This window comes from Drosophila innubila (genome assembly GCF_004354385.1).
Source record: "Drosophila innubila isolate TH190305 chromosome 2L unlocalized genomic scaffold, UK_Dinn_1.0 4_B_2L, whole genome shotgun sequence".
Lineage (NCBI taxonomy): Eukaryota > Metazoa > Arthropoda > Insecta > Diptera > Drosophilidae > Drosophila > Drosophila innubila.
Window position 1 is genome coordinate 3,478,120 of NW_022995372.1, and position 23,945 is coordinate 3,502,064.

Genomic DNA, 23,945 nt, shown 5'->3' on the forward strand with positions numbered 1-23,945 from the left:
TCCGTTCAAAGTTCATCTGAAAAGCAGTTCGCTTTCAATCGCAGACAACAGTTGCGGTTTGGAGCTCGTCGCGTGCGAATCTCGCTCGGATTCCAGCTCGGATAAATCCTGTCGTACCTTCTTCCGTTTAACCCCGCCAAAAAGCCAACAAAAAATAACTAGAGAGAGAGAGAGAGAGAGAGAGACGGAGAATCATTCGCGAAATCCAATTAGAATTGAAGTAATAAATAATATAAATAATACGAGTGGTACATGAAGTGAATGCATTACAAATAAAAAACACACGGAAGGAACGCGACAATTTTCGAGATGTGCTCGTGGCGTATACGTAATATTTTGATACAGCCATTAAAAAGGCAAATAATTCAACAAAATTGAGTTATAACTCGAGTGTAAATGTAAAATATTTGGTGTTATTAAAATAATAATAATAATAATATTGATAATAATATTTATATATATTTATAATTTAAAGTGTGGTTGAACACTGAGTGAAAAAAGATAAATTAAAGAATTATTAATATTTTAATGCTTATTTTGAAATATTGAAAATAATTTAGAACAGCATTCTAGATAATTATAAAGTCCCTTTAAATAATTATAATAAAAAATAAGTAAAAACGTAAGAAACACTGGTTAAGAAATTTAAAATCAAAAAAGGCTTAAGCTGCTTTTAAAGTGTTCTAGAATCTATGTAAATAACTTTTAAATTATTATAATAATTAAGTTTAAATATCTAGTGTTTTTAAATAATAAAAATAAATTAATAACTTAAGTGTAAATAGCTGTTAACATAAATGAATATAAAGAAATATTAACATTATAATACTTATAATAGGCTTAAATGCAGCCAACAAAAATAAATAATATAGAAACTATTATGAAAATAATAATAATTATTTTATAAGCACTTTAAGCTGATTTTATTATTGCTAGCGGCTCTTTTGTTAGTGCTTATCCAAGTGCAAATCCGTCTAGTATATTCTATTGGCCTGGCTAAAATATTGAATGGATTTGGTCAAGTAGAAAAGCTGCATAACAAATCAAATCGCATCAACTATTCAACAGATTTGAGTGCATAAGAATGCACAATATCAATATCAAGCATTATTCTCCTCGAAGATGAAATGCCAACGAACTGCATAGTGCACACACACACATACACATACACACACACACACCAGCAGATGTACGCATTACACACATGAGAGAAAAGCTAAAGAAAAATGTAATCACAATTACAAATGCAGGCAGCATTCTGCATAATTTATGTCAAGCAGAACAACAACAACAACTGTAGCCAGCTTGTGGGCTGTAGCCATAGTGGGCATGGCTAGAGGGGTGAGAGCGGTGGGGGGAGGGGGTAACAACACACGCTTGCATGGCCATAAATAAGTGCAGGTTTAAATACCACGGCAACAATTGTGAAATATGGCAGAATAATAGAAAGACCAGAAAGCATGAAATAAAATGTATGGAAATATAACTACAAGTAGCCCGCTGACATGCAACGGAGCGAGCAAGGGGCGGGGAGGGGAAGGGGCACGCCGCACAGTGTGGCAAATGTCAACACTTAAGACTTCTAGACGCGTTAAAAGTGTAACGAGTGTGCTTAAGTAAAAAAGGCTTTAAATCTTAAAGGTTTATGCTGGTTAAATGTCTGCTCATTTTGTACCACTGTGCAGTGCTCACTGTGCATAAGGAAACCAACTGAACAAGGCAAAGCAAAGCAAAGCGAACCGAACTAAACAAAAGCCAAGAACAAAATGGGCCAAAAAGTTATTTTAAGGACACGGCGAAAAGTGCGCGACTCTTGTTTTAAAAACCTCAAGTGAAACGAGACGAAAGAAAAGCGCTGAGATTTCTTTTACTCTCTCCATATATGTGTGTGTGTGTTTATATGTGTGTTTAGAACAATTATGCATACGTGCATACACAGAAATCTGTGAGCCCCAAAAGCCTCGATATGAAAGCGAAAATGCTTTGCCATTAGCATTAAAAATAATGGCAGCTGGCAACTGGCAACTGGGCAATGGACAACATCATCGACGAGAATGAATGAAAAAAAAAAGAAAACAATAAAGAAAGCTTATCTTTGGCATTGTGAAGTTTTAATACCCTTTGTAGTGTATGCAATTTTAAACAGATTGTTCCGATGACAGTTATATGATATAATAGTCCGATTTTAGTTCTATTTACTAAGAACTATTGCAGTTATTTGCAAATAAATATTTTGTGAGAGAAGCTAACATATTTCAAGAAATAACCAAGCTCTCATACAAAAGGTTCATTTTTGAGGGTTCGTTTTCATGTCAGCTGTATAATAGTAGTTACAATTAAAGTAGTCACATTTTAAGTAGTAAATTTGTTAAGGATTCTTAAAAATAATACCAAATAAATATTCTGTGAGATTAGTTTCAAAAAATAAACATGTTTTTCATACTACAGGTTAATTTTTAAGAGATCGTTCCTATGACAACTATATATTACAGTCTTCCGATTACAGCCAAATTTATTAGGGATGTATAAGATAGTTCTAAATAAATATTATGTGAGATTGGTTAAGATATCTCAAGAAACAAGCTTTTTTTCATACTTGTTGATAACCCGATTTAAACTAAATTTTGTCCGATTGTAAAATGTGTGTGATTATTTGGGATATCTCAATCAAATAGAAAGATGAAGAGAGAAACAGACAAAAGAAAAATAAATTTAACTATATAAATTCAGTTTATCCTCTCGATCCAGCATATAAATATTTTTATATTCTTAAATGCGTTACACAGCTCATGACAAAAGTATAGTACCCTCTGCAAGAATATATAACAAAAGAAAGCAAAATAACAAAAAAACAAATCTCAACAAAAGTCTATAGCATTGGCATTTCATAGCCTTGATAGACACATGTGTGTGTGTGTGTGTTTGTGTGTGTGTGCGCATTTGTGGTGTGAATATTTTCATTTTATTGAAGACTTAATCCTTTCTCAACTGCCAACTGTCGACAGTCAACTCAATTGGCAATTGGCTGCTGAATACTGAATGCTTATTGTTTCATTTTTGCTTTTCATTCAATTGCATGAGATAGAAATGTGGGGCAAAGTGTGTGGCAAACTGGGGCGAAAACTACCTTACACTGCTAAAAAAAAAAAAAAAAGCATTGTACAGTGTACTAACATTTATAATCCCATAATTCATTTTATTAAATAGTATTTTACTGAAATCATGCTTAAATGTCAAACTGAATTCGACGCAAGTAAAAACAAAGTGTTAAACATAAAAATGAATTAAATAATAAAATGTATTCAACATATTTCGTAACACATCATTAATTTGTATATTAATTAAATTTGTTTTCTATTATTTTTTTAATTTATTCGACTTAGAATCATTAGTTTTTAGTTATTCGTCACAATTATTTGAGTTTCTTATTTTTTATATCTCGTTAAAAATTATTATAATTAATAATTATTATTATTATAATAATAAGCAGTTCGATGGGCATTATCATGTCTTAATATAATATGAACAGAATTTATATTTAATTTAAAATTTTGATTTTAATTTGAAGTATACTTGGAAAGTATATATTTTATTTATTGTAATTTAATAAGAATATAATATAAATGGTATATGAATAAACAAGCGGATAGGCTCAAGTCGAGCGTAGTCGACAGTAAAAAACCCTGTGCGCAGACACATAGTAGATACCATAATACGAATTTTATATTCTTTTTCTTCTTCTTTGGCAATAGCTGCAAGGAAAAGAGAGAGGGAAAGATACAGAGAAAATAATGGAGGCAGATTGGAAGAGGAGAAAGAGAAAATAAATAAAGACAGAGAGAGAGTATTACAATAGAATGACATTTTATTAAATAGTAAAATATAAAAACAAAATATGATTACAAATATATTTATTTTTTATTAAAATTATGTACCAATAAGCAATTTAGAATATATGTTAGATTGAGGAAACGGAAAATACATAGGATTATACTCGTGGAGAAGATTTTGTTACTGTCTAGTCTTCGATTTCACTTGTTAGGCCGTATCATCATGGCGGCAGTTTTGAATGAGTGTTCATAAGTTCTAAAATTGAGAAATCTAATGCCCTTATCGTTATACTTCCCCGTCAAATGGCTGTAAGAATTCAAATTAATAAACAAAGCTTCAAAAAACAATTAACATTTCCTCATACCCATTGAAACAATTACCGTCCCACCAGCCGCCACTGAAAGCTTTGGCGCAGTTTACCCATGATTCATTATCATTATCTCGATCATAGGTGGTGAATTTCCTGCTACGATAAACAGATAGTAAATCACCTGCAGTTCCACTCGCTTCGCCCAGAGTGTGTAAAACATATTGTTGATCCTCGTCGCCGATTGCAAAACTCTTATATAACTCAAATTGTTTAAATCCCTTGAAATCCTCCAGGACCACAAGTAATTCCTGATTTCTCTCTTTTGTCAATGCGTGTATCTTATCCAGTCCTAAGAAGAACTCCCCACTCAGATCTCCGAATCCCTCTTTGTATGCTGCCCAGTTTCGATTGAAGTCCACGCTTCCATCCCTCCGCCTCAGGATAATTGTCCATCCTCCTCCTTGGGTTTTCGCATCGCAGGATACTTCAAAGGGTTGACTACTAAACTTGGGGAGAAGTATTTCATGGATCCCAGTGGACTTGGCATCGGTACAACTGCCTGGCTGGGACTTCAAATTTTGTTTATACAATTGAAAAAGTCCTTCAATCAGCGTTCCCTGTCGTTTCTGCTCCGCTCTGAGAGATTGAAGTCCAGATATAAGATCCTGAATATCAGATTTCGTAACAAGTCCGTCCATGAACTTCCTTTGACGTTCCTCCTCGTCTGCATGAGTTTTGTTAGTTTCAACATTTACTGTAACTACTAAATCCAGTGCATTATGTTTGAGTTGGGGTGTTCCATCAGAGAACGAATTAAATGTATTTATAATTATGATTAAACAAATTACTTTCTGCAGCATTATGCTACTGATGATCACTGGGTAAATGAGAAGACTGACTGAGTCGCAACTTGTCTAGTGATCAAGAAGTGAATTTGAAAATAATTTTGAATCCACACACATTATGAGCTTTGTATACCGAAATCGATGTTTTTGTGCTTTTGCCGCAAAGCTTAGTGCTTAATTTTTTGGCTGCTAATCAGTAAAAATGCATTTACCCAAGGTCAAGGTAATGATCGGATCTAATCAGTGGTTCAGACTCACCAATACACACGAATTGAGTGATAACAGAGCGAAATGCGAAGAATTGAGAAATGATTGAGAGCAAGCAGCAGTCTGCCTACAGCTTAAAGAGAAACTGATAACTGAGCTGACCTTTGAACTTTCTGCTTTCAGCTACTTTCTGCGGTCATGAATTGAAGAGAGTACACACACTAAAAGGTATAATCTAGAGCGCTGTATTAAATAAAAACAATGAAACCTATTTGCAAAAATCTTATTTATGTTCTATTTACAAAAAAATATAAATATTTAAAGTTTATTGAAACTTATTCACATTAAAACGAAAACTTAAGCGTTACTGCGAAGCTGGAGTTTAAAAGAGTTGAATCAAGTGTAAAAATAGTGGTATTTAAACGGTTTTTTTTTTTTGAGTGCAGTGCATATTTTTATGACCAAATGCCCAACAGTGTGTGCCCAGAGCGAGAACTGATAATGGCAGCCAGGCGAAGGGGCAAAGGGCAATCGAAATGAGGAGAGACCAAAAGTGAGGCCAATAAAAAGGCGATAAAATTGACGGCCACACAAGTTGAACACAAAACAAAGCACAGAGAAGGAGAAAGAGAAGGAGAGAGTGCGAGTGAGAGTGAAAGGAAATACACAGAGTGCATAAAAAGGCGATATATATTCACAAACGTGTTTATCAGCAACAGAGAGTGAGAGCCCGCAGCTGTACAGAGAGACACAGACAGAGACAGAGAGAGTGAGAGGGGCAGACAGACATCCGAGTGAGATAGCAATTCAAATGCCGTGGTGATTAATGGGCCAGGGGCCATTGCAGCCGGAATGCGCATAATTCACCTGAGAAAAACGAGATATGGCCAACAGCAAAGACAATTCATTGGAGCTGAAGCTGGAGATGGAGGTGGCTTTAGGTGGTGGCCCTGGCTGCTGGTGGTGCTATTGCTACTCCTACTGGAGTCCACGGCCATGGAGTCCTCGGCTGAACTGCAGGCCAGCCACAATGTCGAGCTGTTGACGCTGCCAACGAGTGGAGCAATTAAACAAATCCACAGCCAGGTTCGAATGCAGGTTGGCGGCTCAATTAACAGTGAAACACATCGAAACCGTCCAGTTCCACACTCCCACAACCTGCCCCATTCGAATGGAGAGCACTGGAAGAGCAGGAGAACGAAAGTCAAGCGACGACAGCGTCTTAATTCGCACAGCAACTTGCCCGCCTCCAATTTGCCCGCTGCTCCAACGAATCTCAGCAGTTGGCAGCAACAACGTTACCTGAAAGTGAACCAGGTGTTTGAAAGTGAACGTCGCATGTCCCACGACGAGATTCAACGCAATCACGGCAAAATTGTCCTACTCGGTCTATTCGAGCTATCCACCAAACGAGGACCTCGTCCAGATGGACTCAGTGAACTCGGTGCTGCCACAATGGCCGTGGAACACATCAACCGCAAACGATTGTTGCCCGGTTACACCCTCGAACTGGTCACCAACGACACACAGGTGAGTGTCGATTGACTAACTTTAAAGTCTCATAACTTCGGTAAAACTGAACCGATTTTAAAACAGAATGTCATTTTAATCATAGTTTGGCCTCTTTCTTCATTCTGCATTCAAATTTTGTTAATTTAAAATAATTAATTAAATTTCGACTATCATACCCATGGTTTCATTTTGATGATAAGGGTCCCCCTTTGAAATTTTGAAAATTCAAAATATTAAATCTCTAGTTTCCACTTTTAATCAACTCCTTATATCGTAATTACCATAAAACTACACTTTAAACCCTATTTTAAAACCTTTCATTTTTTCGTAAAAAATCATGTCAAAATTAAGAAATATTTTGACTTGTCAGAGGCTTGAGCAACTTCGAACTGACATAACTTTGTCAAAACCAAATCGATTTTCATGTGGAATGTCACTTTAATCATTGTTCGATCTCTACATTTATTTTGCATTCAAATTTTATTAAATTCGTAATAAAAAAAAATTTTTCTCTAGATTCTACTAGATCTTGATTTCGATGGTAAGGGTACCCCCTTTGAAATTTTGAAAATTCCAAATTTTAAATCTCAAGTTTTCACTATTAATCAACTCCTTATATCGTAATTAGTATAAAACAACACTTTAAATTTGATTCTGAGACCTTTCATTTTCTTGTAAAAAATCATGTCAAAATAATAAAAATTTTTACTTGTAAAGTAGCTAGGTCAGAGGCTTGAGCAACTTTGAACTGTCATAACTTTGCCAAAACCCAACCGATTTTCATTCTGTATTAAAATTTAATTCATTTAAAAAATTTAATTATTTTCGACCAAGACGCGATTTTGATGGTAAGGGTCCCCCTTTGAAATTTTGAAAATTCAAAAATTTAAATCTTAAGTTTTTACTTTTAATCGATTTTTTATATCGTAATTATTACAAAACAACACTTTAAATTTAATTTTGAGACATTTTCCTATTTTGTAAAAAAAAAACAAGCCAATTTGAGCCAAATTTTTTATTTGTAAAGTTTGCTATATACTAACTTTGACTAATTTCAAACAGTCAAAACTTTATAAAAACTCAACCGATTTCAAAGTGGAATGTCATTTTAATACGATTGCTTATTTTTATAACTTTTTAGAAAATATTGTTTTACAAAATATGGCTTGTTTTCCAAAATGCATCAATTTTTTTCTTTGAAAAGTGCAGTAAGCAACTATTAAAATATTAAAGGCATTTATCTTATACTATTTCATTGCCACTATGGTTTTAAGTTTTGCAATTTTTTAACTTTGGATTGCTTTGAAAATTCTTTAATAGTCATCAAATAAAAATATCGTGAAAGAACAATGTTTACATATTTTATTTACATTCCCACAGGTGAGTTGCAATAGTAATTGCCACATTTTGTGGCACAGAACTAGGCGTTGCTTATTTCATTACCCAATTGGATTTTCATTTAGTGGCGCGTGCAACATTAAAATTTAACTTAATAAGAAAATCTGCAACCGCAGCAGCAGCTGCGGCGACAGCTACAAATAAATTTGTCATCAACTTTCTTATATTTTTTTTATTGCAACAACAGGAAAAGGGGGTGGGGTAATGTTGCGCCAACAGGGATATATAGAGAGAGAAAGAGAGAGTGAGAGAGAGAGAAGTCGCGTCATATCAGGGGCATTGCCTATCAAAGTCAAGAGTCGACATTTTAAAAATGTTTATTGCGCCATCTTGGCGCTCATTTTATGACGCGATTCGCGTCAAAGAGCAGTTACCCAACTCCTCCTCCCTATACCCCATATACCTCCCTCTCCACCACACAATTGCTGCAACCACCTTGGAAGTAACTGTTACTTTACTGCACAGAAAAAATTCAATATTCTAAAAAAAAAACCTATGCCGAACGAACTTAAGATTTTAGAAATCTCGGATTTTCTAAGTAATATATTCTTCATCTCATTCACTTGTGTTTTTAAAAGAAACTTAATTACATAAAATCTATGGTTTTCTAATATTATGCGAATCTTTGAGAATTTGGATTAAAATAAGTCATATTTAAATCTTCAAATAAATTAAAATAATCATCAAATTTGATTTCTTTTCACAAAAAAAATTAAATTGTTTAAAATGTACAGAAAAAAATATAAGAATACAAATATTTTGTTGTATGAAATTGAACAAAGGTTCGAACCCAAACCTTGGGTTTAGGGGGTATAGAAACTAATTCGCGAACCGAGCCGATGTCTTGCTCTATGGTTCGAACCACCGAACCGAACCTTGAATTAAATTTTGGAGGCTTGCACCCTTGATTGTAAAGTAGATTTATTGCCATTTTATGCTCTTATAGTCTTAATTTAGCAATTCTATTCTAAATACATACTTTTAAAACTAATTGCAATAATCTAAAAATTATACGCTTGATTTTTAAAGCATATTTTTTTTCCTGTGTACCCCTTTTTGTTGCAGTGTGATCCTGGCGTGGGCGTGGATCGTTTCTTTCATGCCATCTACACTCAACCCTCGACGAGAATGATGATGCTGCTGGGCTCCGCCTGCTCGGAGGTCACGGAAAGCCTCGCCAAGGTGGTGCCCTACTGGAATATTGTACAGGTAAGTCTCTGGTCCAATTTTGGGATGCGTTTACTGATTAAAATATGTAAATATGCCCGAGCCTATTAGACTATTACTCAAAAATTTAATCAACTCACGTGCCGAGTCGACTCGCTCGATTTGCATAAATACCATGCAGCTCAAAGGCCAGCCAATAAACATTTCCGCGCTCAAGTAAACAGCTTTCGACAAATTATTAGACAAGACACAACACTTATTTTCAAATAGGCGCATATGCAATACCCTAACTGACGCAGGGTGTAAAAAGTATAAGTATTTGTTTTTATGGTTAGAATTTAGCTTAAAAAATCAAATGTAGATACATAATATGTTTGTAGGCTGACTGCTTAAAAAAAAAATTAAATAAATTACAAAAGAATGCAGATAAGATTATTAATTAGAACCAGCTCTAACTTAACATTCATATACTATTTCCAAACCGTTGAAAATGCAATTATTTAATTAATTCTATGTTAATAATTATATGCAAATATGATAATACATCAGCAACTGACGAACTGACGGACTAAAAAATTACTGGATTAAGTAGAAATGGAAAAATTAAGATTTTATACGCTCAAACTGTGACTTGTTAAAGTGAAAAGGACAAATTTTATATAGTTTTAGCATTAAAATAAAATTATTTAATTGATAAACAACTAAAAAAATGTTGGAAAATTCTTTTAAAAAAGTTTAAAAAATATTAAAATATTAAAAATAGAAATAAATATTTAGTATAGTAATCTATAGTATTGATTTTATATCTCAGCACTAGAAAACTTACTAAGTAACAGCTAAAAAAAAAAAAATTAAGTAAAGAACCTTATTCAATTGATATTACTGAAAGGACCGCAAAAAACAGTGAATTGTTCTAAACGCAAAAAAGAAAAGATAATGAATTGTTATTAAAAAACTGAGTTTTCCTGTTTAGAACAATTTCTAATTAGCAAACGCTTTTAGTTATAATATCAAATACTGAGTGACAATTTTTCATAAGACAGTTACACAGAGGGAAAAAATCATGTATTTCGTACTTAAAAATTCGAAGCAAGCGAACGCAAAAATGAAGATAGAATTAATGTACTTAATTCAAGATTTGACGAACTTGATCTGTAAGTCGACCCTGGGTCCCGATCTTATTTTAAGAATGTTTGTACTCATATCTAGTAATTTAGGAGTTTTACTTGATTTAAGATTCTTTGTTTTTATATAAAGAATGTTGGTACTTGGTTAACGAATTTGTATACTTATTTTCAGTAATTCGTACTTATATCAAGTATTTTTTTTAAGTATCGAAAATACTTAATTCGAGCTCATTTAAACTTAATTTTAGTACGGCTTTTTTTTCTCTGTGTATATACCTTATGTAAGGGTATAGTAAGGAATGCGTGAAAATGAAAACAGATGGGTTTATCTCAGGTAAAGAAAGAGGGGAAAGAAAGGAATTCACTTAGAAGCATGCTGCATGCAAATGTCGAGTGATTCGGAGTTTGGCCTTTGAAGTTCAGTTGGTTGGCTTAAATGAGGCGAAACTTGGTGGAACACATACATGAGGCAAGACAAACTTTGTGTGCGTGTGTGTGTGTGTGTGTGTGTGTGTGTGTGTGTGTGGCACATTGTGTTGCAGGTTGCGTAACAATTGCCTCGCATGCTACTGATTACAGGTCTCCTTTGGCTCCACATCGCCAGCCTTGAGCGATAGACGTGAATTCCCGTATTTCTATCGCACCGTTGCCCCGGACTCGTCCCACAATCCGGCCCGTATTGCGTTCATCCGTCGCTTTGGCTGGGGCACTGTGACAACGTTCTCACAGAACGAGGAGGTTCATTCGCTGGCTGTCAACAATTTGGTCACTGAGCTGGAGGCAGCCAACATTTCCTGTGCGGCGACAATCACATTTGCGGCAACCGATTTCAAGGAGCAGCTGCTGCTCCTCAGGGTGAGTCAGAGTCCCCAGTCGGGACTGTTTGTGTTGACACAAACATGACAAATGGCCGAAAATGTTGTCGCTACAGGAGACGGACACACGCATCATTATCGGCAGCTTCTCCCAGGAGCTGGCACCTCAGATCCTTTGCGAGGCCTACAGGCTGCGCATGTTTGGGGCCGACTACGCCTGGATCCTGCACGAGAGCATGGGTGCACCTTGGTGGACCGACCAGCAGACACCGTGCACCAGACACGAGCTTCAGCTGGCCGTCGAGAATCTCATAGTTGTCTCCACCCACAACAGCATCGTGGGCAATAATGTCAGCTACAGTGGACTGGTAAGCTGATTTATCACACAGATTGCTTCACAGTCAAACTGAGTCAGCCAGACTGAGCATCATAAAAGTAATCAAGCTACAGTCGAGTGAGCTCGAATTTCAGATACTCGCACCAAAAAATAAGAATATATTTTGTTTAATAAAAACTACTGCATACTTTTAGGAGATTGCCTAGAAATAATAATTTTATTAATAACTTTGGTCAGCTATTTCTCCCGTTCTACTTGTCCGATCTTGCTGCGGTTAAGTGGAATAATAGATAATATTTATAGATAACGTGAATAACCATAAAAACTGTATTATCTTAAGAACTGTGGATGTGGGGGCTTTTCGCGATTAGCGGGGGCGGAAGTGGGCGTGTCAAAAATTTAAAACAAACTTGATCTGCATATATAGAAATGGGGTGTATAGAAATCTGTGTGCCAAATTTGGTATCATTTGGCGCTCACACAGACGGACGGACGGACGGATGGACAGACGAACGGACGGACAGATAGACGGACGGTCGCACAGACGGACGGACGGACAGATAGACGGACGGACAGACAGACGGACATGACTATATCGACTCGGCTATTGATGCTAATCAAAAATATATATACTTTAAGGGTCCCCCTTACAATACATTCCAACAAGCAGAATATACCCTTTTACTTATTCTTTAAGTAACGGGTATAAAAAGATATACAGTCCTGTTCCAGTCTTCACTTTTTATTTATTCATTTTCATTTAAGCTAAGTATATTTCAAATTGATCGTTTTTCACTTCATTTGACTTAAAGTCATCAACTAAAAGAAAGTTTAATCCGCAAAATTTTGCCGAAATAAAAGATACTCCGAAAAATATAACGAAATTGAAACCGGTACAGGTCTATATATTTCTGTTAAAGTCACTAAGTTTCTATAACGTTGTTGTCTCTTTTCTGCTCAAGATAATATTTATTTCCTCCAATTGCCTTTCCAATCACATTTCCCAAAAAAAAAAAATATTATAAAGTGCTTTTCTTATTTATATATATATATTCTTTAGCTCCTGAAAACGTTACTTCTTTTTTTAGTTAAAAAATAACAATTATTAATCAATATAAAAATTGTGAACCTTTTTTTTTTTTTGGTGTTAAGACTGTGCACTTAAAGTGTTATTCAAAGCTGATATTGCCCAGACACTTTTGTGACTTTGCTCTGTTATCATTTATGAAAATTGCCACAAAGATAATACACCCATGTAATTGCTGAGTGCCGGGTATAATGATTCATTTGATGCGAGTTTCCCGAGGCAACGATTGCTTCAACTCACAATTCGTAGGCGCATCATGATAAAATGTTTATTATCGTTTTAGTGTCAGCCATGAAATCGGCGACGCATAATGAGCTGGCAATCTCATTGTTAGGCTGTGGTATAAATGGGAGTCCCCCTGGGGGAATTTAGAGGGTATTGTGCTCTATTTAATCGCAGCAATTTTCATTCGTTCCGCAGAACAATCACATGTTCAACTCGCAGCTGCGTAAACAATTTTCGCAGTTTCACAATGAGGACGCAACTGGCAGCCGCAGAAAAGCACCACAATCGGATTTGCGGACCAGAAAGAGGCGTGGCACCGCCAGCCATTTGCTGCCGGAGGCCATTTCCCAATATGCACCACAAACATATGACGCCGTGTGGGCAATCGCATTGGCTCTTCGGGCTGCCGAGGAGCATTGGCGACAGGATGCAGCTCAATCGAAGCTGGATGGATTCGACTATACGAGGAGCGACATGGCCTGGGAGTTTCTCCAGCAGCTGGGCAAGCTGCACTTCCTTGGAGTATCGGTAAGACAGTCGAAATGTCAAAGCTTTGTCAAATTCAGTTGCATAACATTTTTGTTAAAACTCTTTATGGTGACTGCAAATCAATATCTGAAAAGTGAAATTTGAGGAACACGGACATTTTGATCGGTTGATATACTATGAAATAAATCAATGAAATTCTTTGACGAATTTTAAAAATTTAGCAAGCATATTTTAAAATGTTTGAAAAATTTTTAATTAATGAGGAACTATGAAACTATTAAAGTATTCAGGCCCGTTCTGGTTTTCACTTTCGGCAAGATTTGTCGAAAGTGAAAATCTTTAGCCTGTTTTTATATAAATCTGGTAATAATTTGGGTATTTAATTCACCTTGAGTTGGTGAATTTAAGTCCAATAAATTGATAAAAATATAATTTTAAAATGTTCAGCCCAAATGCAACGTGAAAAATTACATTTTTTCAAATCCGATAAATACGAAAGTGAAAACCAAAACAGGTCTGATTGAAATTCTTAATTTTCTCAAGCATATTTATTTTATTTCATTTTATTTATCTACAGACTAACTTGATTTTATTTATTTTCAGCTTATTTTTTTTATCGAATACAGTATCTGTCAAAGACAAAAGCTTTTTCATCAAATAAAAGTACAATGCTTAAATTATAATTTTCAAAAAGTATATTCTTTTTCAGTTAATTTATCAAATTTCCAAACTATTTAAAATAATTAAGAAAGACAAGAGAAATATATTTTTTTGATGGCACAATACATATAAAATGCAATCTCGTTTTTAATTGTCGCCTGCAGGGTCCTGTCTCGTTCAGCGGACCGGATCGAGTGGGCACCACGGCCTTCTATCAGATCCAGCGTGGCATGCTGGAACCTATAGCTCTGTATTATCCTGCCACAGATGCTCTGGACTTTCGCTGTCCTCGGTGTCGGGCGGTGAAGTGGCACAGTGGTCAGGTGCCGATTGCCAAACGTGTCTTCAAGTTGCGTGTGGCAACGATTGCTCCACTGGCATTCTACACTATTGCAACACTGTCCAGCGTGGGCATTGCTCTGGCCATTGCCTTTCTCGCCTTCAATCTACACTTTCGCAAGCTCAAGTAAGTTGCAAGTTGTAGTTGCAGTTGCAGTTGCAGTTGCAAGTCCCCAGTTGTTTACTTTGCACTTACTCTTATTCGTTCTCTCTTGTTCTCTTCTCCACAGAGCAATTAAACTTTCCAGCCCCAAGCTGAGCAACATCACCGCAGTGGGATGCATCTTCGTTTATGCCACCGTCATCCTTTTGGGCCTCGACCACTCGACGCTGCCATCGGCTGAAGATTCCTTTGCCACGGTTTGCACGGTAAGTCAAAACAAAGTCCTTCAATTCCTCCCACTTTTTTAGCCCAGTACAAAGACAGCAAAGAGGCGTATATGTTTGTGGCCATACAGTTCAATTTTGATTTAGAAATTTTAAAAAGTCCTCCTGCACATGAAAAATAAAAAAAATAATAACCATCAAAAACCAAGCACAATTCTGAAGCTACAGCTTTAAGATTTTGCATCTCAATCGATAAATAAACATAGAAAACAATTATAAACAAGGCAGAACAAATTTTAGGTAAATGTTTTGCGAACCGGTTTTTATGTCCTCTGGTTTTAAGCTTAAACTTTAATTAAATTTAACACAAAATATTATTTTTATTGGTCTTAAAAGTCTCTGGATACTTTAACTATTTACAAAATTCAAATTTTGTTAATAATGTAAGCTAACTTATAGATTTAAATATGTCTTTAAACGTAAACGTTTTTCATTCTATTTTTAAAATTGTTGCGTAATATTAAAAAAACAAATATGTAATTAACTTAATTTTATTTTTTCAAACCTTGAGCTATAGTATTTGATTGAGTTATAGTATTTATATAAATATAAAGATATAGTATTTCTGGCTATTGTTCAAATACTTGTACTTGTACTTGTACTTTTTCTATTATTTACGTACTTTCAGTTGTTATATGAGGGACTTTATTTCGATGCCATTTCATTATTCTCTTTATTTTAATAAATTTATATTAAATGGCTGCAAAGTTACAGCTACTGGGTCTGCTGGGGTCGAGCAGTTCGACTGTAATATGTTTACTTCTTTTGTTTAACTTTCGGTTATGCAAGCAGAATCTCCCTCTTTCCGTCTCTCTCGCCCTGTCTGTCCCTCTCTGCCTCTACTCATCAAATATGACTTTCAGTTTCAGCAGAACTTTTGAGTCGCGGCTCATGTGTTTGTTTTATTTATGTGAATTGCCGGATTGCCGGATTGTTGAAACTGTGATGCTATAAATAGCTGCAAAAATATGAAGAGAGAGAAAATCTTTTTATGTGAAGCTCAGTAAATCTTTAAACTCAAGCTAGACGAGCTGCTTTTCACTCTACCCGAGTCATAAAGTCCAATTTGATGCCCTTGTCATTGAAATTTTTTTCACCAAAAGATTCCACTCCAGGGAAATTCAGAGTCCGCTGTAATTCAGACTCTGACTCTGGCTTGTTCCTCCCTGTTTAATGTTGTTTCTGCTCTTTTTTTTTTTGCTGTTTCGTATCATCATGTAATGGCTGAATGGACAGACAAGAGGAGGCAGGGAAACAACAGCAAACACATGACACTGGAACACGGAAAATTCACAACTTTTGTGATATTCTTTATTTTGCATAAATTTCCGCCTCCTTTGAGCCGTGTTGTTGTTACGTTGGCCATTGATGACTTGTTTAGGCCCTCAACATGACACTGTCTTCTCTACCATATAAACTGGTTTTATCTCCATTTCTCTCTCTCTCTATCTCTCTCTCTCTCTCTCTCTCTGTAGGCACGCGTGTATCTGCTCTCAGCTGGATTCTCACTCGCCTTTGGCTCGATGTTCGCAAAGACATATCGGGTGCACCGCATTTTCACACGCACCGGCAGCGTGTTCAAGGACAAAATGCTGCAGGACATTCAGCTAATTCTACTCGTGTGCGGCCTGTTGCTTGTGGATGCCCTTCTCGTCACTCTGTGGGTCGTTGCCGACCCCATGGAACGACATTTGCATAATTTGACACTCGAAATCAGCGCCATTGATCGGAGCGTTGTCTACCAGCCTCAGGTGGGTGTACCTTTAGCTATCTATACCCTTACAGAGTGTATAACAATTTTGTCACGAGCTGTGTAACACTTTCATTTAAGCCTAGCATATCCATTTAGTGCTAGATCTGACATGTATCTATAATGTTAAAAAGTTTTTTAGTTTGCATTTTCCATTATACATTTTAAGCAATAGAATTTTTTTTTTCTCAACAAATAAAATTTTAATCAATAAATTAATTACATTTTATAAAGTAATAATATAATAAAACAAATTAACTTTTAAATCGAGGACATACTTGTGTTTTTATGGAGATATTGACTTTTTTATTAATTTATTAAAATTTGTATTCATAAAATTTAAAACAAATATTAGTTTCGTAATTTGCAGTAGGATTCAAATAATTTTTTTTTAAATCGGCTTAAGTAAGCATAATTTAAAATAATTATTTAATTTTATTTATAAACAAAAATAAAAATAAAAAAATTTGCAGTTCCCAAATTGTATCTTTATATTTAAATATATAATTTAGAATATTTTGAACAGTTCATATGCATACATATAATTTTTTTGTGGGTTGATTCTTAATGTTATTATATCAATAATAATCATATGAATGACTAAAACTATTCAAAATAGTCTATATTATATATTTCATTATTAAGATACAATCTTAGAACAGCAATTGTTCAATTATTTTATAATAAAAACTAAATTTATGCACAATTATTAATTTACATTCTTAATATTAATTTACATTCTGCAAGGGTATCAGATCTTCGGCGTGCCGAATCTAAATTTATTCATGGTGTCTCTATCGAGCCTGTAAATTGACTTTCTCATCCCTAATGTGACTCTTGTTTTCGTTTTGTGTGTGTTGTTGTTTGTTTTTCATGTTTCTTGTTTCTTGTTTATTGTGCTTCCCCATTCAGGTCGAGGTTTGTCGCTCTCAGCACACACAGACCTGGCTGAGTGTCCTCTACGCCTACAAGGGTCTCCTCCTCGTCGTGGGCGTCTACATGGCTTGGGAGACGCGTCACGTCAAGATTCCCGCCCTGAATGATTCCCAGTACATTGGCGTCTCCGTCTACAGTGTGGTCATTACCAGTGCCATCGTTGTGGTTCTGGCCAACTTAATCTCCGAGCGGGTAACTCTGGCCTTTCTAACCATAACTGCACTCATCTTGACCTCCACAACGGCGACTCTCTGCCTGCTCTTCATACCCAAATTACACGCCATCTGGGCACGCAGTAAGTGAACAAAACCATAAAGTATCAAACTTTAAAAAAAAATTTATTTTAACGATTTAAAAAAAAAAATTGAAATGCAGAGTAAATTAAGAAGTGAAACCATGATCAAATCGACATCCCGTTTAAAAATCGGTTGAGTTTTGGTCAAGTTATGTTATATTGAAGTTGGTCAGACTTTGGATTTAGGAACTTTACAAGTGCAAATTTTTTTGAATTTCCCATGATTTTTTACAAAAAAATGAAAGGTCTCAGAATCTAGTTTAAAGTGTTGTTTTATACTAATAACGATATAAGGAGTTGATTAAGAGTGAAAACCTAAGATATAAAATATTTAATTTTAAAAATTTCAAAGGGAGGACCCTTACCATCGAAATCAATTTTTTGTAAATTCTAAGAAAAATATTAATAAAATTTGAATGCAGAATAAAGTAAGAGGCCGAACCATGATTAAAATGACATTCTTTTTGAAAATCGGTTGAGTTTTGGCCAAGTTATGATTGAATGAAGTTGGTCAGACTTTGGATTTAGAAAATTATTGTTCAATTTTCCATAATTTTGTACAAAACAATTGGAAGGTCTCAGAATCTAGTTTAAAGTGTTGCTTTATACTAATTACCGTATATAGTCAAAGCAGATTTTTTTTTAATCCTAAGGCAATGTTTTTAGGATAAATATAAATTATTTAGTATTTTTATAGGGAATTTTAAATATTTTTTAATTTTAAGGAGATGCTCCCTAAAACTAGGATATATATATCTTAGAAGTATGTTTCTTCTTGCTTTGATTACTTGTTTTGCAATTTGGCTAATATCATTTTTTTAACTGATTTATTTTTTCTTACTTTTACTTTCTGCTCCACAGACGACATCATCGATCCCGTGATACACAGCATGGGATTAAAGATGGAGTGCAACACACGACGCTTTGTCGTCGATGATCGAAGGGAACTTCAGTATCGGGTTGAGGTGCAGAATCGTGTTTATAAGAAGGAGATTCAGGCACTCGACGCGGAGATTCGGAAACTGGAGCGCTTGCTGGAGTCTGGACTGGGTACTGCCTCGACCACGACCTCCTCGTCCACCTCGCTGCTGGCGGGACACGGACATCTGAAGCCGGAACTGACCGTGTCGAGTGGAATTTCGCAAGCTCCGATGCCGAACAAATCGCGTACTCCCAGCATCTCGGGAATTCTGCCGAATCTTCTGCTGTCCGTGCTGCCTCCGGTGATTCCTCGGGCGAGTTGGCCTTCGGCGGAGTATATGCAGATCCCCATGAGACGCTCGGTGACTTTCGCCTCGCAGCCGCAGCTGGAGGAGGCGTGTCTGCCCGCCCAGGATCTGTTCAATCTCCGGCTAGCACATCAACAGGCTACAGAGACCAAAATGGGACTGATCAATCGATTGCGAGGTATCTTCACGCGCACCACGAGCAGCAGCAAGGGATCGACCGCCAGTTTGGCGGATCAGAAGGGTCTCAAGGCCGCCTTCAAGTCGCACATGGGACTCTTTACGAGATTGATTCCCTCCTCGCAGACGGCCTCCTGCAATGCCATCTACAGCAGTCCAAATCCCAATCCCGGCGACGCCGGCAACCTGGCCACTGGGAGCAGCTCCAATGGCTGCCATCTAAAGCCAATTCACCGTGGTTCACTGACCAAAAGTGGCACCCACCTCGATCATCTGACCAAGGATCCCAACTTCTTGCCCATTACCACAATCTCCGGTGAACGCTTCGATCTTGAATCCGTGACCGATGGTGGCAAGTACACAGAGAAGAAAAAACAATGTAAATCCTACTATTTCCACATTTTTTTTCAATATTTCTGTATTTCATATTTATTTTCATATTAATTTATTGTATTTATTTATTAATATTTATTGAAAATTAATGTGAAATTATATTTTATTTTTATATCAAATATAGATAGGTTATTAATAAAATAATTCAAAATGACTTTGAGTTTAAATATGCTTTGATATTTAAAAAAAACTATACAAATCTTTGCAGTTTAGTTAAATGAAATAATTATCAATAAAAAAAACATATTTAATTAAAAAAAAACTGTAATAGTTTTTGCGAACTTTCCAATTATATAAAATTTTATTTTAAATTGAATACGAGAATTTTATTTATAATTACTTGTGTCATTTAATAATTAAATAATAAGTTCTTTTTAATATTGTTTTTTAATGTATTAATATTAGCTTTAAGACATTTTTCCCTTTGGTTTAATTATATTAAAATAAATTTGAAAACATATTGTTACTGCAAATTTAAATAAAATAAAACCATTTATGATTTTAAGCAGAGTATAATAGTTTTGTTAACATGAATAACTTGTAATTAATGTGATTAAATATAAATTCAATACAAATTTTTCAAGAAATTGTTTCCTATTATTTTATTAGCTTAGCTTTGTGCATGTTTTAAGTTGAATCAAAGTGATTTTTCTTATACTTAATCATATAAAATTATAAAATGAATTTTTAAATTTTTATTAATATTTATTATTATAAACGCATACTTTTTCTTAGTGTATGTGAAGCTGGCCGAGACCAAGGTGAACTTTCAGCTGCCCAGCAGTCGACGTCCATCGATGGTGCAACCAGCCCCGAGCTTAAGGGAGCGAGTTCGAGGATCTCCCCGCTTTCCACATCGAATTCTTCCTCCCACTTGCAGTCTGAGTGCTCTGGCCGAATCGGAGGATCGTGGTGGTGGTGGTGGTGGTGTATCAGAGGCGTCAACCATTGCGGGCAGTTGCAAGAGCATACCACGCATCTCGCTGCAGCATGCCACAAGCGGTGGCAACTGGAAGTCCATGGAGACGGCGGCCAAGTCGCGACTCTCGCTGGACTCACAGGAGGAGCAGCTGAATGGCAAAGCAGGCGAGCTAGCAGCGCCATCAAATGGACTTGAATAAGTTCCACTCCACACACACACACGCACACACACACACGCACACACGCCTCTTCCAACTTGTTCTCCAAATTGTCCTAACATTTCCGCCCAGAGAATCCTTGTCAATTAGAAGTGAACACCAAGCAATTATTTTCAACACGCGACTCGTCCTCGTTCCCTGTGTCCAGGGAATCCTGGAGTCCAGGGATTCACGCGTGTGCAACTGACCAATCATCGGCTTAAAGCAATCAAACGCATTAGGATAACAACGCTAGTTAAGTTACGATACTCGTGATCCTTGCCCCAAAGTAGCTAGTCATCTTTTTCCCTTTCCCCCCATCCAGCCACCTTCTGCCGCACAGTGGGTAATTTGACTGATCTAGCGCAACAAAACTAATAACTTGTCAAGCAAATCACATTTTTTATTTTGAATAAAAACTTATTAATAACTGAAAAAATTTAAATTAGATTATACTCATTCTGGCAAAGTCATCAAATTAAATGAAAAGTCATAAATAATAGTTTTTAATCATTTTTTTTTATGGGAAATGCATATTTTTTATATTTTTTTTTAAATTTATTCCTTAGAAAAATAATAAAGTCTGCATATATATTATTTAATTATACTTTATTTAAAGAAAACTGAATATTCTTATTCTTAAAATCTGCTCACAAAAAAATAAAGCTACATTTCTAAATTCAATCTTAAATATCCAAATTTTCAAATGCGTTATGCTAAAACAGACAAATCGCCCACTGTGCATCGCGACCTCCTCTTCAATGTGATTGCCCTCAGCTACTCCGAGAATTTCTCTTCATAGGCTAAGTAAAAGACTTTTGCTGCATTAGTTGCATAAATCGTAAGGTCTCTCTCTCTCTCTCCCCACTCCATCTCTTTCATTTAACTTATTAATTCTCTCTTGTGCCAATCATTGTCATCGTCGTCGTCCTCGTCTTTGTGGTAGTTGTGCCCTAATTACGGTATCCAGTGAGCAATACTGTATAGTTTGTAGGTTAAGTCAACAAATATGATTAATTATCCAGTGAGTGCATTAGGACTCCATCTACAAACTCAATATCATGATGCATATAGGGACGTTTGCCACCAAACAACAAAATTACTTAAGTCAAATCTAACGCGTCTCTCTTAATTTGTTGTAGTCAAAGATGTTGTAGTTGTAGTTTGTAGTTTGTAGTTTTGAGAGTCAGCTCGAATATTAAAGTAAGTCTTTCAGTATTAGCCAGGAATTGCAAATGTTATGAGACTTTAAAGCAAAAAATTGCAATATAAAAACTACTTTATTATTTTTATTATATTTTTTGTTTTATTACATATTTCAATCTTCATTTAAATTTCACTTGTATTGTTAATTTATTATTTCTCAATAAAAATCGCAAATTAGTGTTATGACTATTAAATAAATATTGACATTTCGTTATAAAATTCCAACTCTTAAACACAAATTAAAAACTATAATAAATGATTCCTATTGTATAAATTATAGATATTAGAATTTGCGGAATTTCTATGACACATTTGTTTCACATTTATTACTTTAATTAAAGCTTTTTTCCATATCTTTAATTTTCGGTCCCTGGTCTTAGCATTGTAATCCAATTCGAACCTCTCTGACTTCCACCTCCCTCATTCTATGCGGAATAATGTCAATAAGCAGCATGGAAAAAAATAGTAAATAAAGAAAACAAAATAAAGCAGAAACTGTGCTGCCAAAAAAGTAATGATTAATTAATTAACTTGTTTTATTGGGTGGCGATAAGCGGGCTGACTTTGCAGTAACAACAACAACAACATTGAGAACAGAAATAATGACTTTCTATAAAGCCGTAAAATATGTTTGCCTGGCCAACGGGGCGGCTACACAATCTGCAGACTGTCCACAAAGCAAAAGAGAGAACTGAACACAAAGAATGGAACGAAAACTAATAGAGTACGGTGATTAAGTTGACATTGCAATTTGTTACTATAAATAAATAAATAAAATCGCATCAACGAAATTCCGGAGCGGTCTCCTGGCCATGTCTAATACTGAACGTAACTGAACTTAACCTGGTCATTGCACACTGGTCTGAATGGACAAAATTTGGATGGCATAAAGAGAATTGAAACTTGTTAGATTTGATGATTATTTTAAGTTAGGTTAAAATGTAATCGATTAAGTATGTGCCTACATTGCTTATACGTAACTTTATTTTACTGTGATTGAAAAGTGCAATTTTGAAAGCAGATTTTATATTATTATATTTTTCTTGAATACTGATTCAAATTAAATAATAAATCTTTTTAATAAGTTTGATTAAATTTAAATGAAATACTTTATATATTAAGACCGTTAAGTAAATGCAATCGATTTGTTCGTAAAATGTAGCAACTAGGTGTCCTATTTTAATAAATTAAAATGTAGTTATTAATTCTTTTTTTTTGGATCAATAGTTAAAATTAAAACTAATTTTTTGTGTTATTGAATATTACGGATTATCTTGTTAGCCGTTTGCCTAACAAAAAAAAGTATTTATGGTTTATTTTTGAGTTTTACAAGATAATATTTTTCTTGTTTGATTTTATTAAACTTATAATCACTTAAAAACTTATTATCACTTGAAGAAAATATAGCTTAGAAATGTATAAAAAAAAAATATGCCTTTTTTTTAATAATCTTTAATATGCTATAATTAAGCCAACAATTTGGTAATTCGAACCAGTGTGCGTTGCCAGACTTTCTGTCAGACAGTGGTAAGTCCTTTCGCTTGAGCTCTTGGCCGGATCGTGTGAATTTATCTTTATGCTCGTAAAAACAAAAAAGGCACATGAAACGAAATCGTGCAAATAAACAGCGACAACAGCGAGAATACGACGATGGAGAATACGATGACGATGGCGATGGCGATGGCGATGGCGATGATGGGAAATATCCGCAGCCGTTGCGAATGAATGCTCCGACATTTTTCATGGCTCCATTCGTTTGCCGCATGAAGATTTATCTGGTCGACACGTCGACTCTTCCCCCACTTGCCACTTGCCACACATTTCGTTACCTTCTGTTGCCATCGTCGCACATTGCGCATACGTCGCGTGTGCCGCATCAATAAAACTGAGCTGAGTTTGGGAAGCCTTACATTTGGTTTATTACGAGTACAAAACTGAAGGCGCAAACTGTGAGAAGGGAAAAGGGGCAAAGTATGCTGAGTAGGGAAGGGGAGGGAGGAGTGTATAGTTCAAGTACCTTGGCAGGGCCTGTCACTTGACGTAACAATAGCAAGAAGTGTTTATTTATTGAGTGTCGTGTTGCTGTTGCCCCATTGTACCCCTGT

At 35.5% G+C, this 23,945-nt stretch overlaps 2 protein-coding genes across 2 annotated transcripts; one reads left to right on the top strand and one right to left on the bottom strand.

Annotated features, from left to right (window-relative positions):
- Positions 1–179: 179 nt before the first annotated feature.
- On the top strand, positions 180–20,637 carry LOC117779650 (gamma-aminobutyric acid type B receptor subunit 2). The gene is made up of 12 exons (XM_034615913.1): positions 180–220; positions 5,670–6,723; positions 9,169–9,312; positions 10,977–11,252; positions 11,329–11,580; positions 13,057–13,389; positions 14,175–14,476; positions 14,580–14,718; positions 16,212–16,487; positions 17,399–17,717; positions 18,579–19,472; positions 20,252–20,637. The coding sequence occupies exons 2-12, from the start codon at positions 6,046–6,048 to the stop codon at positions 20,635–20,637; spliced, it is 3,999 nt and encodes a 1,332-aa protein (XP_034471804.1). The 5' UTR covers positions 180–220; positions 5,670–6,045.
- On the bottom strand, positions 3,895–4,992 carry LOC117780413 (ficolin-1-like). The gene is made up of 2 exons (XM_034616926.1): positions 4,196–4,992; positions 3,895–4,137 (listed from the first exon to the last, which is right to left on the bottom strand). Exons 1-2 carry the CDS (start codon positions 4,837–4,839, stop codon positions 4,032–4,034), a joined length of 750 nt encoding a protein of 249 aa, XP_034472817.1. The 5' UTR covers positions 4,840–4,992; the 3' UTR covers positions 3,895–4,031.
- Positions 20,638–23,945: the final 3,308 nt, after the last annotated feature.